Here is a 19,279-nt window from a genome sequence, read left to right as displayed (position 1 = left end):
AACGCCGCTTTTAACAGTATTACAGTTATATCGCGGCGTGTCAGCTTAATGTGGGAGGAAAGCTCGGAGTGATGCAGGTCTCAGACGTCTACTACCGCGGTGAGACCCAAGAGCACGGGTATGGTGCTGACAATCCTAGTAACATAATCGGGGCGACCGGGGTTCGAACCCATAATCATAGGTTTCTGGCGTGCCCACGGGACGCAACTCTGCACAGCGAATAGACGACTGGGCCACCCGTGCCCCCAAATGGAATACGATGACATGCATCAACCAAGCCAGCGAACCTGACGACCTGATCCCGTAAGTCGCCTCTTACGACAAGCACGGTGTAACCCTATTAATCCGGACAGTACATGTATCCGCGTATTGGTCGTATTAACGTCCCAAGGAAAAATGTCCACTTTTACTTGTGCTGACGCTGTCGGTGGGTTAGCTAAGTGGTTTAAGTGTTCGTTCGTCACGCCGAATGCCTGAGATCGTTCCCTACATGGGTACAATGTGTGAATCCCATTTCTGATGTCCTCCACCGTGATATGACTGGGATATTGCTAAAAGCGGCGAAAAACCAACCTCACTCACTCTCCCAAACAGTAAGGATTTGCAAGCGCGGATAGTTTTCTTGTGTAATACCTTAAGAGCACATCCCACCACCGCCCCAACACTCTGCATCCGCATATGATTTAATGCCTGGGGTTTGAAGTTTTTATAACCAATGTATACCACTGGTGACTGTTATCATCACAAAGTTAAATCCAACTGAGCGGCCACGTCCTGTTTGTGTAAGACTGCTCCCAGTGGCTGCACGTTGTTCCGCGAGATAGCACTGGGCGCGGCACAATTAATGGCCTTTGGAACATACTGAGTACATATGCCAGCCTTGTCCCAGATTGGTCGGGCGCATCAGTCAGTGGCATAACATCTCGGGGTGGTGAACAATCAGTTACAAAAACACTCCGCCCGTTCTCTCACACAGACATTCCCGCAGTTGCTGAATGTGGTTATAATATCAGACACAGGTCACGCCGACCTCGCGACGAGTGTCTGCACGTAAGGTGTAGTCCGTGTCACAGTCCCTGAACCATTTTATTTTCTCTAACCCCTAGCCCTTTCTGGCATTCAAAAGCCTTAAATGAAGCAAGTCTAGATTTTCCTCAGAAATCCCCCATCTCATTGGGGCTCCTTTACAATATAAATAGAATTATTTGTTTCTATCAAACTTATATATTTTCATGTGAGAACATCACACCTTTCATTTGGAGATGTGCGGTGGAGAGGCCGGATCTATGACTGATCTACAGGTTCTACTACACCAAAACAGTATCAGTCGTTCGACCAGCAGTTTTCGTAGAACGTGCAGATTGACTCTGGCAGCTGTGGTTGGATAAATCTGTGCAAGATATTTCTGTCTTATAAACGTACACCATCCAGTAATTTAAACTTACCAAGTTTTCTGTGCTGTCTTTTTTTAACCATGATGACTGAATGTGACCACGGATATTTTCAAGCAAGTGACATTTGGTGCGGAACTGGGGGTGGTATGTTAAGCATCCTGTTCTCGGAAAAGGAGCTCTCAAAGCTTGTCAGTTTTTTTGTTTTTATTGCTGCTAAGAGGCCAGACTGCACACGTGTACATGTCATAGCTGTTGAATGCTTAGTTATTTCCAAACGAATATAACGTTAGTATAGAAGGCAATAATGGGAAACCCTTTGGCTGTGTGTGACCTACAGCGGTGCGGGAGTTGAAGTAAGGGAGATAACTCGATCCCTATTGCAATTGGTGATCCTGACAACGGGCGATACAATCCTGAAACTGGTTTCCAACTCCAGTTCAGAAAGCGACAGTGCAATATTATACAGATTGTATGAAACCGGATTAGGTTTCAGAATTGACTTCCCACGTCGACAATCTACGCCAACAGTGCAGAAGTGCTGTAAGGACCGCACGTCAAGGGGCGGAGTGATTGACTATTGTTTGAAGTTAAATTATTTTTGTCTCCGGTGAGTCCCAAATTGTTGGACTTACTGCAACTGTGTGATTTCTCCCTTGTCTACAGCCAGGTAGTGGCGGTTAAAGTGACTTTAACTCAAGTTCATGGTATCTCACGTTGTTATAGTGGACCGCCTCCGTGGTCTAGTGGTAGAGCGTCCGTCCGGAGAGCGGAAGGTCCGGGGTTTGATCCCCGAACGCGTCATACCAAAAGACGTTAAAAGATGGTACTTGTTGTTACCCTGTCTGACGCTCGGCATTAAGGGGCTAAAACAAGGACTGGTCGGCTCGGAGTCAGTATACTGTGTCTGAGTGGGGTATTCATGTTAAACTGCGGCATGGTATCTCAGTGTGCTAGCACTATAAATCGGCATCAGTCCGGACTAGTACAAGCAGCCACACAAACACACACACGTACATGCACGTCGCTATATAAGTTCAATAATCTTGGACGCGACATTAAACCCCATTTTGACCTTGTTATAGTGACTTATAAATAATAATAAATGCCAGCACGCTTTACCAACTCATGGTACGACCATAGACTAGTCTAGTCTCACAAATAAATTATAAAATACATATTTTCAAAATAACAAATATAAAACAAATTGAGCCCAGAACAATACTTTTTAAACTTGAGTTGTATTACATTTTTAATTTATTCTCAAGGGTCTTGGAGACAGACTCGGGTCGAAAGTGAGTTTAGTTCAAAGCGGCATTGAACCGTATGTCAGGACAGACCACAGTGTGATTGTTGACGGTCAGGTTCGCTGACTTGGTTGATGCATGTCATCGTATCCCAATTGCGTGGATCGATGATCGTGGTTAGTTACAGACCGACGTCACATGGCTGGAATATGCTGAATGCGGCGTTAAGCAACAAACAAACAAGGTATAATTTGATATAGGCAGTGGGTGTCCTCCACGAGAAGTAAGCTACAACCGGAAGTGGTTGGTGATTCTGACCTCAATAGCGGCTTCCTTCAACTGGTAGTAGATGCGCGCCCTCTGTATGAAGTTCTTCAGACCGCGACCCATGGACTCCATCTTGTGAGAAGCATCGGAAAACGTCAGTCGATACTTGGCTCTCGCCTCCTGAGATGAAAAGGATATAGAAAAAAATATTTATTTCCCCGGGGTAATAGTTTGCAAAATCAATCTATGAATGATGTATATCTTCCTCTCTCAATGTCCGAGCTATGAAAACAAAGTCGTTATTGTATGTGGCCTTAATTGGATCGCGTTTGGGTCGGGGCCATGGTTGAATGCGTGTCATCGTACCCGAGGGTGTTGCTCATAATATCAACCACTAGTTTATCGAGTCCAGACTCAATATTACAGGATTTCGTCATACAGCTGGAATATTGCTGACAGGGTCACACCCAAGAAAATAAGAAAAACCCCATGACATTGTCAGAATACTCGCAGTCAAACCAATTATTAGCTCAAAAGGTGTGGCTGTTTTACATAAACCACTAACCCATGCTTGCCGTTAGAGGCGACTAACGGGATCGGGTAGTCAGGCTCGCTGACTTGGTTGATGCATACCATTTTACCTCAATTACTTTGAACGACATCAGTCACTGGATTGTCTGATCCAGACTCGATTATGTACGGACCGCCGTCATATAGCTGGAATATTGCTGAGTGCGGCGTTAAACAACAAACAAACAAAACATAAGCCGCTACTCTGAAATGAGTATTCAACTGAGTGGATTACCTAAAGCACCATCCCTTATTCTTCCTCAACAACCGCCACCCCATTACAACCCCATTAGCACCCCCGCCACTCACGTCGATCTCGTTCTCCAGCCGGTTGATGTCATTGCTGGCACTGTTCAGCATGTCTAGTTCCTCCTGCAACAACAAAACAACATTACACAAGACCCGGATAAAACAACATCTATAAACGCAGCATCTTAAAAAATATTACACAAGACACTGACAAAACAACATCTGTAAACACAGCATCCAAAGAACATTACATAACACACTGACAAAACAACATCAATGAACGCAGCATCCTAAAAGACATAACACAAGACACTGATAAAACAACATATATAAACGCTTCCTCTTTATAAATATTACACAAGACACAGATAAAACAACATCTAAAAACGAAGCATCCTAAAAAAACATTACGCAAGACACTGACAAAACAACATCTGTAAACGCAGCATACTGAAAACACCAATTACACAACATTCTGATAATACAGCATCCAGAAATATTGCATACTAAAATGTAAGCAATCGTTCTCACTTCATCCTACATAATACGTCAAGAATAAAGTTGAACACGACAAATGAGCACGACAGGGAACACATCCTGTGGTAGCCGTGGCATTGAATTTTATGTCCGCTTCAATTGCTGTATATTATTCCGCACGAGTGGCTTCCCTTTGGTTGACAAATGATGGGTTCGGGTTTGTGAGTTCGAATATTTCCGTTCAGCTATGTAGGTCCATTTAGTCGCCTCTTACAACAAGCAGAGGTCACTATTCACCTCTTACCCATTTCGCCCGGAATCATCACAGGGTCATGATGAAACCGACTGGGGTTGGCGGTGGGGCAGTCTGACTTTTAAAACGTCGGGATAGTAGTGGAATGAATACATTCATCACTGATGGAAATGTCAAACTAGGGAGAAACGTGGACCTTGGGTGTTCGGGTCATGACATGCCCAGATATATGCAAGCTCTAACTATAAATGGGCATATTTAGCAGATTCTTAAAATTCAAAAAGTTAGTTTTATGAAACTGTAGGAGAAAAGACCAAAGTAATGCAGTGGTAAACTGTTACCATTTGTGAAACCCACGAGCACTGGATTCGAAAATACACATATATACAGTCAAGTCAGTAGGTTATTGGCACACCCGAGATATGAAGCTCATAATATCAACCACTAGTTTAGCGAGTCCAGACTCATTATTACAGACCATCGTCATACAGCTGGAATATTGCTGACAGGGTCGTAAAACACCCAAGAAACTACACAAAACATGACATTGTCAGAATACTCGCAGTCAAACTAATTATTAGCTCAAAAGGTGTGCCTGTTTTACATAAACCACTAACCCGTGCTTGCCGTTAGAGGCGACTGTTTGTCGTAATAAGCTAGGCGACTAACGGGATCGGGTAGTCAGGCTCGCTGACTTGGTTGATGCATGTCATTTTACCCCAACCTCGTTGAACGACATTAGTCACTGGATTGTCTGGTCCAGACTCGATTATTTACAGACCGCCGTCATATAGCTGGAATATTGCTGAGTGCGGCGTTAAACAACAAACAAACAAACAGGTGAGGCAACCTGACTTTTAAAACGTCGGGATGGGAGTGGAATGAATACATTCATCACTGATGGAAATGTCAAGCTAGGGAGAAACGTGGACCTTGGGTATTCGGGTCATGACATGCCCAGATAAATGCAAGCTCTAAATATAAATGGGCATATTCAGCAGATTCCTATAGTACAAAACATTAGTTTCATGAAATTATAAAAAAATACGTGCGTATGTTAATGTCGTTAAACGCCGTAGTTACGCTGTGAACTATATTTCAGTTATATCACGGCATGTAAACCTCATGTGGGAGAAAAGACCAAGGTAGTGCAGTGGTAGACTTTTACCATTTTGGTGAAACCCACGAGCACTGGATTCGAAAATACACATATATACACAGTCAAGTCAGTAGGTCATTGGCACACCCGAGATATGAAGCGATACCATATACACGTATAGCCTCTAAAATCAAACTAGTGACGCATTTAACTTCCCGTTATCACTTCCGATGATGTCTGAATAACTATAAACGCATCCTGACACCAAGTGTACTCTAACTTCAGAAACTCACAATGTTTCGTTTGAAACTGACAGCTCACGTGCACCTAAGCGTGCTGCCCGTGAAACGCATGCAGGGTGTCAAGTTTCCATTGTGTTTGGACCAACATTTATAAATATTGATAAGAAACACAAATATATCTGTATTGATAACTTAGTTAATATGTTCGTGTTATACCGTAATCTACGACCAAATCGGAAACAAACAATATCCCCAACTTCATAGAAAACATTTTCGCGTCTGACTCCCAGGTCAGATTTCCTTCCAGAAATGTTTCGGGTAAATATAAAACTTGAAAGCAAAATCGAATTAATGTCAGCTTGTTCGCGATGATAGTTCTAAAAAATCCGACCGATTGATCATGTCTACTACATAACTATCATAAAGATACTCGCAGCTGGGTATATACTGTTGACATAAATAAAGGAACACGTGAGATTATTGTAGGTCATATCTACAGTGTTGTTCGGTGTTTATACCCACATCAACACAAGTCACTTGGTGCAATATAATTCTCGGGTGGTCACAAGATCTGATTTTCTTCGGGATAGAAACGAAATTTCATACTAAACCTTCCTGACGTTCCCTAACTTCTTTCAAAGAGCATGGACGTTTTCGTTGACGTATATAACCTCAACCCTCGGTATAGTCCGTTAGTTAGCGAGACAACAGCGTTTTCCCTACCTGTACGCATCCTCGCGACTCCATCTTTTTGACTGCCCCACAGAGAGGAAACAACAGTTAGGTCCGTATTGCACCCTAGATGACAGACACCTTCCTCGCTGTGGCTCACAGTGTCGCCAACATCATTCGGGCAAAGGTTAAAGGTCGTGGGTGATAACGGATAATGTTCATCACACGAGGGACCGTCCCAACATCACGCATGTCTATTAACACAAGCCGCGCTGTTAATAATTCCCCGACCGTTCCTCGCGGGACTGTCGTCAAATAAAGCACCTTATCACTCACAATAGAGTTTTATAACGATCACGCAGATGTAGTTTTGTTGATGCTAGGGATGGTAGATAATTGGAGTATACTAATGCTATACTTGACGCAGAGTAAAGTAGGTTATTCGTCATTTGTTATTGTTAATTCATACCATCTGGTTCACGCGGGGCTTTGATTGACATGGGCATAACCGACTGATGATACAGTATTGGAATATTTATACAATGTTTGCATGCCTGCATGTTAGACTATTATTTGCACTTGGTATGCTGAGATATGGACATATATCCCAGGCGATGTAGCAATAGTCTATGATGGTAACATTAATACCTGGAGAATTAGCAATCTGTCGACTGATTAGCAAAATAATCAGTCCAACTAGGTTAATAACGGATTACCACGAAGCTGCCTTGTAATCACGAAGGGGGTCGATGGTGTATAGCCTGATGGTTGGAGCTCGCTCGTCACGACGAATTGGGCATATTATTGAGATATCGTATCGAAGAACATCTTCATCAGGCATCGAACCCCTTCTAGACTAACATCTAGTCTCTGAAATGAACATATCGTACAGAAAAAAACAATTGTTCAATTATCTTTATAAAAATATAATAAAAGGGAGCCCAGAGACTATCTTCCTGATACTGCCGTAATCTAGACTTGCCAAACATTATAGACTTGCATGGGCTGTATTTGATATATATTTGTGTCAGGGTCTGTAAGACAGACTTAACCCATTCCAACGCATAATCTTATCCACAAGACCACGATACGGGTCTTCTTTAAGCCCAGACCAACCGTTAACCATCACACCACCGTTAACGACCACCCCTATGTTAACCACCACCCCACCGTTAACCATCACCTCTCGCTAACCATCACCCATCGTTAATTAAAATATAACCATCTCCCCTTCATTAACCATCACCCCACCGTTAACCACCACTCCTCGTTAACCATCACCCCACCGTAAACAATCACCCCATCGTTAACCATCACCCACCGTTAACCATCACCCCATCATTAACCATCACCCATCGTTAACCATCACCCATCGTTAACCATCACCCATCGTTAACCATCACCCCATCGTTAACCATCACCCCACCGTTAACCATCACCCCATCGTTAACCATCACCCATCGTTAACCATCACCCCACCATTAACCATCACCCCATCGTTAACCATCACCCCATCGTTAACCATCACCCATCGTTAACCATCACCCATCGTTAACCATCACGACTCTGATATCAGCACGTGAAACAGAATGATTCTTATCACCCTCCTAAATATCTATGATCGTATCAGGCATGATATCAGACGCTGCATCACGCCACAAGGTCAAGGCCAGGGGTAACACGATGCCCCAGTCTCCAGTTACATGTCTCTATTGGCAGAGTAACCGACATTAAGCGATTAGCGAGTCAATTCAGCTGACTCCAGATTGAGACGCCAGTTTCAGACCAGTTCAATACCATGATCGCATCTAATGGAGCAACTCTACTTTAATCAGCCTAAAATCTGGAAGGATCTTGTTTTGTAATAAAACTGTTACTCGTGCACCATGACTGTGGAATATGTGTATACTATGAAAACGAAAACTCATTCTAGATTTATATAATTGCAAGTCTGGCTCTATTCCACAATCAGCACTATTTTGAGGTATAAAAGAAATCACGGACTATTTGTTGATCTGTAAACCTGCCATCAGGTCGGTATCCAGTGGTCATCACGCATTCTGGAGATCCTCACCCACAGCCGAGCTGGCATATAACTAGCACTCAGCAATATTCCAGCTATAAGACGACCGTCTGTAAATATTAGTGGCTTGCTCAGACAAGCCAGTGTTTGACATCTTGAACATCGATCTACGCAACTTGGATACGATGACATGCATCAACCAAGTCAGCGAGCCTGACCACCCCATCCCGTTAGTCGCCTCTTACGACAAGCAAAGTCGCCTCGTGGTAAGTTTAAGCAGATTTGGTGAGTCGAGGCGTATATTTTCATTGAATGCATCATATTAGTCGTATCAGAATGTCCGGCTCCGTCGTATGTCCCCCTGTCGTCCCTGTTGACAGATGAGGGAATCATATTTCCCCCAGATAATTATGACAAGAGCGACGGTGTGGTCTACTTTCATTCTAGATTCTAAATGGCGTCACACATGTGTAGCACCGCAAAGGGACACAACTCTATCCGCGTTAAATTCACAAACATTTCTGTACAGCGACGTCACATTAACCCTGAAGCCCCTCTGCAGACGCCTGTTTGGAATATTCGGGTAAAAATAAGACCCCGTTAATCCGGACAGAACATTCCCCGTGACTCAGTCCGGATAAACGAGTCATTGATACGTCGTACTGTTTCTTTCAGTATATTCAGATGTCCCCAAAGGCAACCGTCCGGAAAACGATCTGTTTACCTGGGTCCGGAATACTGAGGTTCCACTGTTCATAATATGTACGGTGAAACGTCACGTTCAAGATTATTACACTTATATACCGACGTGTGTGAGTGCGCGCGAGTGTGTGTATGTTTGCGCGCGTGCGTGCGTGTGCTGTTTCTCCGGACTTATGCCAGTTCCCTAGTGCTAACCCACAGACAAACCATGCCGCGATTTAACATGAATACCCAAGTCAGATACTTAATCGACTCCGAGCCGACCAGTCCATGTTTTATCCCCTTAAATGCCGAGCGCCAGGCAGGGTAACAACAAGTTTTCTTATGCTTGTCTGACGTGCTCAAGTGACCAAACCACCAACCTTCCGTTCTTCGGGTGGACGCCCCACCACTAAACCACGGATGCGGTCTTGTATATAATTAGGACCATTCGACCACATCCAGTATTGGCTGAATTAGACATTTTCTGTTGGTTCGCAAGGAACGATACCGTCTGCGGTCATTGTCCGGATTTCAAGCATTCAATGCCTCAGAAAAAAATTCAAAAGTGTTATGGGAGACATGTGAACAGATTTGACGCATCAGTGACCACAATGGTATGCAATTCTCTATTTTGACTTGTATCATATGTCCATGTTTGTTCATGTGAAGTCTTGACTTGCCTTTGCATGTGTTTGTGACGGGTGCCACCGATGGGGCAGGATGCGCCCACCTTTTCACGAACACCCTGTATCATCACTATTTGATACCTATTCATAAACACATGCCGACGGTTTAGTTGGAATCGTACATTTGACTCTGATCTTTGCACATAATTAAATGTGTTTGTCATTTTTATTTGAGAAGCGCCAGTGAAAGTTGATGAGGAAGTGTAGAGAGTGCGTGAACAAATACAAGAAGCCCGCCAAGGCCACAATCAACGTTCTAGGTTATGTTATTACTCCGTTACTAACAACGGTCACGCAAGAATTTTATTCGCTTTGGGATTCGAACTCTATTTTTGTGGCTGACGAGCGAACACTCACCACTCGGCCCGCCTATCGCCCCTTAACACGGGAATAGCTGTTGTTATACTGAAGTCAGTGATTGTATGATCATAGTGACTCATCGATGAGTGTGTACCTGGCACCAGGTGGCGCTGCAGCACACACTGACAGCTGCACGTACTCTGCATCCGCTCACTGGCAACTACGACGCGAGGCTAACATTTAGTCCCAGAAATAAAGTAATCGTTTTTAAAAATACATCTGCAAAATAAAAAACTGGAGCCCAAAACAATGCTTCATTTTAGGCTAGAGCTGAGGCAATCTAGACTTACCAAGTCATTCTAGACTTGAGCTTGACTCCTTTTTTTAATATATTCTGTGGGTTCTGAGGCACAGACTACTTGGACGCAGTCGAAGGAACGAGTGGTTTGGCGAGGTGGCGGAATGTTTTCATCTTCTCAACTCATCAACCCCCCACGCCCTGCTACTTTCTGACTTAAAATAAGTGCTAATAGCTGACGACTTATCGTCTTCAACACAAATATCATGACCGTCAGGCGAACTGTTACTTTCTGACTTAAAACAAGTGCTAATAGCTGACGACCTATCGTCTTCAACACAAATATCATGACCGTCAGACGAACTGCTACTTTCTGACTTAAAACAAGTGTTAATAGCTGACGACTTATCGTCTTTACCACAAATAGCATGACCGTCAGACGAACTGCTACTTTCTGACTTAAGACAAAAGCTAATAGGTGACGACCTATTGTCTTTAACACGTATATCATGACCCTCAGGCGAACTGCTACTTTCTGACTTAAAACAAGTGCTATTAGCTGACGACTTACCGCCTTTAATACAAATATCACGACCGTCAGGCGAATTATTACTTTCTGACCTAACAGGTGACGACATATTGTCTCTAACAGAAATATCATAGGCGTTAGGGGAACCGTACTGACTTGTTAAAACGCGAGGACGTTGCTTACGACCACGACGAGGTTGTTGACGCCGTGATGGCGCGAGAATCGCATTGTACTCTCTACGCGGATGAACCAGGAATAGACCGGCCCTGTTGGGGCCCAGATTAAAGCGGAACCGCGTCTTTGGATATTTTGAAAAGACTTAATCTGCTAAAAAACGATTTCAAACAGATTTAAAAAACTTTTTCTTCGATGCTTGATTTAAAGAACATGTAAGTATAATGACACATCTAAACCGTTTCGGCTTATGAAAACAACTGTTTGGTTTGATGGGCGTGTTTTTTTCTGGGGTTGTATTGGTGAGGTTTGTTGTTTGTCATGTTGGCGGTGTTGTTTGTCTTGCGCAGTGTTTGTTGCTTGTCATGCGCAGTGTTTGTTGCTTGTCATGCGCAGTGTTTGTTGTTTGTCTTGCGCAGTGATTGTTGCTTGTAATGCGCAGTGTCTGTTGCTTGTCATGCGCAGTGTTTGTTGCTTGTCATGCGCAGTGTTGTTGCTTGTCATGCGCAGTGTCTGTTGCTTGTCATGCGCAGTGTTTGTTGCTTGTCATGCGCAGTGTTTGTTTCTTGACATGTGCAGTGTTTGTTGCTTGCCATGCGCAGTGTTTGTTGCTTGTCATGCGCAGTGTTTGTTTCTTGACATGCGCAGTGTCTGTTGCTTGTCTTGCGCAGTGTTTGTTGCTTGTCATGCGCAGTGTTTGTTTCTTGACATGCGCAGTGTCTGTTGCTTGTCATGCGCAGTGTTTGTTGCTTGACATGCGCAGTGTTTGTTGCTTGTCATGCGTAGTGTTTGTTGCTTGTCATGCGCAGTGTTTGTTGCTTGACACTGCGCAGTGTTTGTTGCTTGAAAGCGCAGTGCTTGTTGCTTGTCATGCGCATTGTTTGTTGCTTGTCATGCCCAGTGTTTGTTGCTTGACATGCGCAGTGTCTGTTGTTTGTCACATTGGTGGTGTTTGTTCGTCATGTGGGCGGTACTTGTTAATCGTCATGTTGGTGGTGTTTGCTAATCGTCATGTGAGTGGTGGTTGTTAATCGTCATGTTGGCGGTGTTTGTTAATCGTCGTGTTGGCGGTGTTTGTTAATTGTCATGTTGGCTTGACCTAAAGCAGCAACTGATACATACTCTGTCTCTAACAATAGTCCAAGTCCCCCAACTTGTCTCCTCACTCACCCATCCATCCTTCCACCCACCCTCCCATATAATCACCCGCCCACCTACCCATTCACCCATCCATCCATCCACCCACCCTCCCACATAATCATCCGTCCACCCAAACATACATACAAAAACCCACCCACCCATTCATCCCCCCATCCACACCCCCCCCCCCATCCACCAAACTATCCATCCATTCATCCACCCATCCACCAAACACGTCAACCCGCATTTATATCGTCACCTACAGATCCTGCATATCCAAGTCTACAACCTCTTGTATCGATGCCAAGCTGGCGTTGCTCTTTAATTCAGATAGTAATCTATTACACGTTGTTTCCATGGTCTAGTCTTCTCTGTAATGCCAGGCTAACGTTCAACGCACGACGCTGTCGACGATGATCACGCAAGGAAAACATCCAGTGACGGTTGCTTTCATTAAATGTTTTATACGGATTAAGAGGCATCCAAATATAATATCGTACCGCCCCTCAAGCGTTGCCTGGCTTTCACTGTTGAGAATACTTTACATATAATTCCTGTAACACAAAGAACGACGTCCGGTTAAAGCCGCGTGGTTAAAACGTAAGTGGGTGAATGTTCTTTCAAAACGTAGACAATATTTCATCTGTATGACGGGCGCCTGCATATGATCAAGTCGAGGCCAGGCAAAACAAATGCTTGATATTATAAGCAACGCAGGAGTACGATGGCAAGCAATCAACCAGTCGGACAAGTCGGACCCCCCGATCCCCAAGCATTAGGTAGGACGAGGAAGGAAACCCTTTCACAACATTTAATTCTAAGGCAGACTGGGTAGCCTAGTGCTTAACGCGTTCGCTCGTCTTAAGACCAGGGTTCGATTCCACACATGGGTACAATGTGTGAAGCCCATTCTTGGTGCCAACGACCCAATATTTCTGAAAACGGCGTACCGTATAACGACTCACTATAACACTCCATAATACTCACTATAATATTACAACACTCAACAATGTATCCTTACATGGTTGTTGTTGTTGTTGTTGTTGTTGTTATTGTTGTTGTTGTCTTGTCTGTCTGACGTTCCGCACAAAGCCACCGTACTCACGACGTTGTTATTTCGTCAAAGCACGGCTCGCCGGAAGCAGTAACCGGAGTTTCCGTCAATCACTTCCTTTCTCAATTCATTTATGATGCCGTAATTAACGCTCGCAGAAGAGTTGCCAGGGGCAACCAAAAGAAGTAGCCGTTACATCGGAACTGACGACATAACACTTATTTGACGAGGAATCTTCACAAACTGACGAGTGGCGTCTTGCGTCGACTACAGCAGGAATGACAATGACGGGTTTTTTCACTATCACCGCACTGGAAAGAGCATCATTAAGGTATTATTAGGAGGCTCCTTTGGATGGAAATGTGTTTTCTCTGAGGTAGCTTTCAATCCCGTTGACGTATGCCTTTATTACCTTATAAGGGCATTCTATTTTAGGTAGCAGGAGTAGCTTTGTGTTGTTAGTGCAAATCTGACATAATGTGTCTTGCTGCGTGAAAACAAAACCTTAGTACTTCCCATAAAACTCATCACCCGGCAACACTCACAAAACTAACAGTTATCGATAAACCGAAAAAAAAGTTTTAATTCTGCTCCCTTGGGCAATGTTTGCAAACATCGCACTAATTCAATAACGACACTGTGACAGGCCCAATTACCAATATTTTAGCGTATTAAGTTGCAAACGCTCTTAGCGTCTTTGGAGTTTTCAGTGAAAAACAATCATGTTTGACACAATAGTCGATAACACACGTCAGACTTGTTACAGTGTACTGAAGGTGCCATAACGTTAGCATTACGGGCATAGTGAGTGAGTGATGTTTTATGCCGTAAGCAGCAATATCAACGCAGATGACACTATGAGCTTCACGCATTGTGCCCGTGTGCGGAATCGAACCCGGATCTTCATCGTAATAGGCAAACGCTTTAACCACATGGCTACCTAATGACACGATTACTCTTCTACTACGATAGGTATATTTCCTGTGTCAAGTCATGTTTCCAAAACCGCTTCCGTGGTCTAGAGGTAGAGTGTCCGCCTGTGGAGCGGAAGGTCCGGGGTTCGATCCCCTGCCGCGTCATACCAAAAGACCTTTAAAGATGGTACTTGTTGTTACCCTGTCTGGCGCTCGGCATTAAGGGGCTAAAACAAGGACTGGTCGGCTCGGAGTCAGTATACTGTGTCTGAGTGGGGTATCCATGTTAAACTGCGGCATGGTATCTCAGTGGGCTAGCACTATAAATTGGCATCTGTCCGGAGTAGTACAAGCAGCCACACACACACGTGCATGCCCGTCGCTATATAAGTGCAATAATCTTGGACGCGACGTTAACCCCAATTTCACCTCACCTCATGTTTCCAAATTAAACCTAAGGCGTCATGTGGCTCAATGAGTAGCCTGTCTCCCAGACACTTGACAATATAAATAATATTGAAAAAGGAATCCACCTCAAGTCTAGAATGATTGGTCAAGTCTAGATTGCCTCAGCCGTAGGCTTTTTTCATCACTGTTCAAGGCTCCATTTTGGATTATATTTTTCATATTGTAGATATAGATTCTTAAGAAGCTAACTTTGTTTCTGTGTTTGATTGTAAGCCTACTCAATTAGTTATGAATGTAATCAGCTGAATATAGCCATCATTTCCAGCTGAGAGTCATGCGTGTGTTTCGTGGCAGTGTGTCTCACAACAATGCAACTTCATCTCTACACCCTGTAACTTATAGACGCTGAACCAGGATAGGGGCTTGATCGATTCACGCCGTAAAACTTTCAACCAAATCACACTTCAAAACAATACCGATTTTAGTTTGCCATACGATTAGCATTGGGGTGACACACTATTCCAATGAACGCTCAGTCGGAAGATGGAAGAATTTGGTTAAAGATTGCTTCGCAGTATTTCAGTCATACCCAGGCAAGGGAAATGTGCTTCAAGTGTCTTAGGGCTAAAACTCCGGGTTAGTGGGCGATTGGGCCACTGGGCAAAATCATTGAGGAATGTCCGCTAGTGTCAGAAGCAGCATTGTTAGAAGGAATGATCTGCCAGTGCCGTGGTATTGTCAGAAGGAATGTCCTGGCAGTGCCGAGGTATTGTTAGAAGGAATATCCGGCTAGTGCCGTGGTATTGTCAGAAGGAATATCCCGGCAGTGCCGTGGTATTGTCAGAAGGAGTGTCCCGGCAGTGCCGAGGTATTGTCAGAAGGATTATCCCGCTAGTGTCGTGGTATTGTCAGAAGGAATATCCTGCTAGTGACGCGGTATTGGTGGTATTGTCAGAAGGAATATCCCGCCAGTGCCGTGGTATTGTCAGAAGGAATGTTCTACCAGTGGCGTGGTATTGTCAGAAGGAATATCCGGCTAGTGCCGTGGTATTGTCAGAAGGAATATCCCGTCAGTGCCGTGGTATTGTCAGAAGGAGCGTCCCGGCAGTGCCGAGGTATTGTCAGAAGGAATATCCCGCTAGTGTCGTGGTATTGTCAGAAGGAATATCCCGCCAGTGCCGTGGTATTGTCAGAAGGAATGTTCTACCAGTGGCGTGGTATTGTCAGAAGGAATATCCCGCTTGTGCCGTGGTATTGTCAGAAGAAATGTTCTGCCAGTGGCGTGGTATTGTCAGAAGGGATATCCCGCCAGTGCTTTAGTATTGTCAGAAGGATCACAGGTATGGTGTCGACAACACACCGTAATCTGGACGAATCCTGGCATTCGAATCCAGTATCATCGGATCCTGGCACGACTAAGGGGCGCAACAAGGCACATCGAATTGTCGTGTGTGAGATAGATTAACGGCAGGTTGTAAAACTTGCTGAGTAAGTCGGGAGGGGGATGTGATCACGGGCAGTTGATGTATCATCTGTCACTCTGCGGGGGTTACAGAGGATAGTCGTTCCTTTACTCCCAGTCCATGAATCAACGCTGACCGTTAAGTAAACACGAAAGCCTGACCCGGGGGAAACAGCTGTTAATGGCCTCGCGGTCATTGGTACGAATGACCTGTAACACCCATTGTCTCAAACCCTGGATAAATCGATATATTTTCTATGGCTCGGAGGATTTCGAGTAAATGGAACGTTGGTGTACACATTTGTAAGCTAAATGTTCGCAATATTTCAGAAAAATTGAAGCAGGGTATGGAGTCATCCAACAGATCTCCAGCGTCCGACCTCGAATCAGATGGTCAAGGTTAAACACTCCAGATACCTCGGGGAAAGGGTGGTGCTTATTCGTCACCACTCGCATCTTTCCTACCATTCGGCTTGTCCCGAGTTGGTCACGAATGGGGAGCAGGTGACGGGGCGAGTGGGGACGAATGGGGTGCAGGTGACGGGGCGAGTGGGGACGAATGGCGTGCAGATGACGGGGCGAGTGGGGACGAATGGGGTGCAGGTGGCGGGGCGAGTGGGGACGAATGGGGTGCAGGTGACGGGGCGAGTGGGGACGAATGGCGTGCAGGTGGCGGGGCGAGTGGGGACAAATGGGGTGAAGGTGACGGGGCGAGTGGGGACGAATGGCGTGCAGGTGACGGGGCGTGTGGGGACGAATGGGGTGCAGGTGGCGGGGCGAGTGGGGACGAATGGGGTGAAGGTGACGGGGCGAGTGGGGACGAAGGGGGTACAGGTGACTGGGCGAGTGGGGACGAATGGCGTGCAGGTGACGGGGCGAGTGGGGACGAAGGGGGTACAGGTGACGGGGCGAGTGGGGACGAATGGGGTGCAGGTGACGGGGCGAGTGGGGACGAAGGGGGTACAGGTGACTGGGCGAGTGGGGACGAATGGCGTGCAGGTGACGGGGCGAGTGGGGACAAATGGGGTGAAGGTGACGGGGCGAGTGGGGACGAAGGGGGTACAGGTGACGGGGCGAGTGGGGACGAATGGGGTGCAGGTGACGGGGCGAGTGGGGACGAGTAAAACTGGGTGCAGCTGTTTCTTTGGCCGAAGTCTGAGACTGTAAACCGGCTCGAACCTACACCTTGTCTTGTGAGGATTGGGTGGTTTCAATGGTGTAGTTTGTAGATTGCATGGTGTGGTAAACCGTGGATCACCATGCAATCAAGACTCCATTATAACTGTGGTTAAACATAAATGTGAAACAGGCTGTCGCCTTCAGAAACCATATCGCCGCATCTACATTTAGTATTATATCAAGCGACCCGTGAAGATCCGGGGTAGACTAGGTCTTCAGCAACCCATACTTGCCGTAAAAGGCGACTATGCTTGTCGTGAGAGGCGACAAACGGGATCGGGTGGTCAGGCTCGCTGACTTGGTTGATGCATGTTATCGTATCACAATTGTGTAGATCGATGCTCATGACGTCAATCACTGGATTGTCTGGTCCAGACTCGAATATTTACAGACCGACGTCATAGAGCTGGGAGACAGCTGATTGCGGCGTTAATCAACAAACAAACAACCAATATCATATTAACAATTTTGACAGGATCATGTGGTTTCCTTTGATGTGTGGCTGGTTAGCTCTGAGCATAAACAGTAGAGAGCATCGTCTTCAGAAATTTGATTTATTTTTTCACTTAAATGCATCTTCTGCCTCAGTATTCAGTATTTGTTTGAGTGAGTATCTCGCCTTGGGATGCACAAGGGAAGAATGGCAGAGAACTGATTACTGCAGCAATACTAGAGGATGTCTAACACCGCACTCAGCAATGTTCTAGCTATCGCGACGTTCTGTAAATAGTCGAGCCTGAACGAGACAAACAGGTGGTGGATGGTATGAGCAACTCTCGCGCAGGTAAAATGACACATAATCAAAACAGTGCCTTTCGCGAACGTACAACAAGCGTTTGGTACAGGGACCTTTTTCTGCTGTAGGCTGAAAAAGGCACCACATGTGCTGATCCAGAGAGTGAGTGAGTGAGTTTGATTTTACGCCGTTTTTAGCAATATTCCAGCAATATCACGGCAGGGGACACCAGAAATGGGCTTCATACATTTGTCACCATGTCGGTCGGGAATCGAACCCTGGTCTTCGGTGTGACGAGCGAACGCTTTAACCACTAGGCTACCCGTCCGCCCCTGAACCAGAGGTTGCACTCCCTATTTTTCAGACACCCAATTCGTCGACATATCCTGTGTTGGTTAACTTCGTGACCAAGATAATTATATATATTCTACCATAGTAATTACATGCACGCTCCTTTTTCATAATCAGATGTGCCTCTGTCGTGATATAGCTGGATTAAAGCTAAATGCGGAGTAAAACCATACTCCATTACTCACTTACAATCCTATAGATTCACCACTGCGCGCTCCTATCGTCTCCTACTCCAAAGTGCCGAGTCATGGTATTTACGACGAGGTAAACAAATGGTTTAATATACCCCTGGGGACATCTGTTGCCCCAATTGCCCTGTTGTCTTGTACATCAGCTCAGCTGGGCGAGCCCCGTCGGGACATTAACCGAGGTGGCGACCCCGGACATCGGACGTGACCGACACAATCAACGTATATCGGGACACATTGCAACATCCACTTGTTAACTGACCACACCATGCGCGAATATCGACATCACGTGCAGCACGAGCTTTGTCCATTTGGCCTTTTGGTCTTTGGATTTAGAGGCCAAATAGAGCATGCTTTCCTGCGGCTCCGACTGTCGACACGAGGCAGATACTGAGAGGATGGGACGGTTATTAGATCTCACTAATATGCTGGATGAACTTGATTAAGGGAGTGGTACCAGTCGAGACGATGCTCGGATTCCAAAACAAGTGTTGCGAGTATTTGTAGAGGAAGATTGCTCCAGGAATATCAGATGAAAGTAATTCGGATCACTATAAGCTAATCACGGCCAGATACTAATGAAGAACTACATAGCTCGGAAAGACTTCTCTCGCAACCTCCGCATCTTTCCGTAATTAATATGGTATTCGTGATCACTCGTCATTCTTGCACCTTTCAGAAAGGGG

General features: G+C 45.3%; 1 protein-coding gene across 2 annotated transcripts in view; it reads right to left on the bottom strand.

Moving 5' to 3' along the window:
* Positions 1–19,279, bottom strand: part of LOC139464818 (SH3 domain-binding protein 5-like) — a 37,573-nt gene that overhangs the window by 8,478 nt on the left and 9,816 nt on the right. The window contains exons 1-3 of one of the 2 annotated variants that reach the window (XM_071246336.1): positions 6,519–6,758; positions 3,785–3,847; positions 2,957–3,085 (exon numbers count right to left, since the gene is read on the bottom strand). In XM_071246336.1, coding sequence (XP_071102437.1) covers positions 2,957–3,085; positions 3,785–3,847; positions 6,519–6,542 — 216 coding nt within the window. In that variant the 5' untranslated portion in view covers positions 6,543–6,758. Of the gene's footprint in view, positions 1–2,956; positions 3,086–3,784; positions 3,848–6,518; positions 6,759–19,279 lie in introns of those variants that run through there. The other variant, XM_071246335.1, reaches the window with a different exon arrangement.

The sequence above is a fragment of the Haliotis cracherodii genome, unplaced genomic scaffold, assembly GCF_022045235.1.
Source record: "Haliotis cracherodii isolate W230 unplaced genomic scaffold, xgHalCrac1.p SCAF_17, whole genome shotgun sequence".
NCBI classification, from domain to species: domain Eukaryota; kingdom Metazoa; phylum Mollusca; class Gastropoda; order Lepetellida; family Haliotidae; genus Haliotis; species Haliotis cracherodii.
The sequence above is the reverse complement of the archived record's forward strand: the minus strand, read 5'-3'. Positions and strand labels throughout refer to the sequence as shown.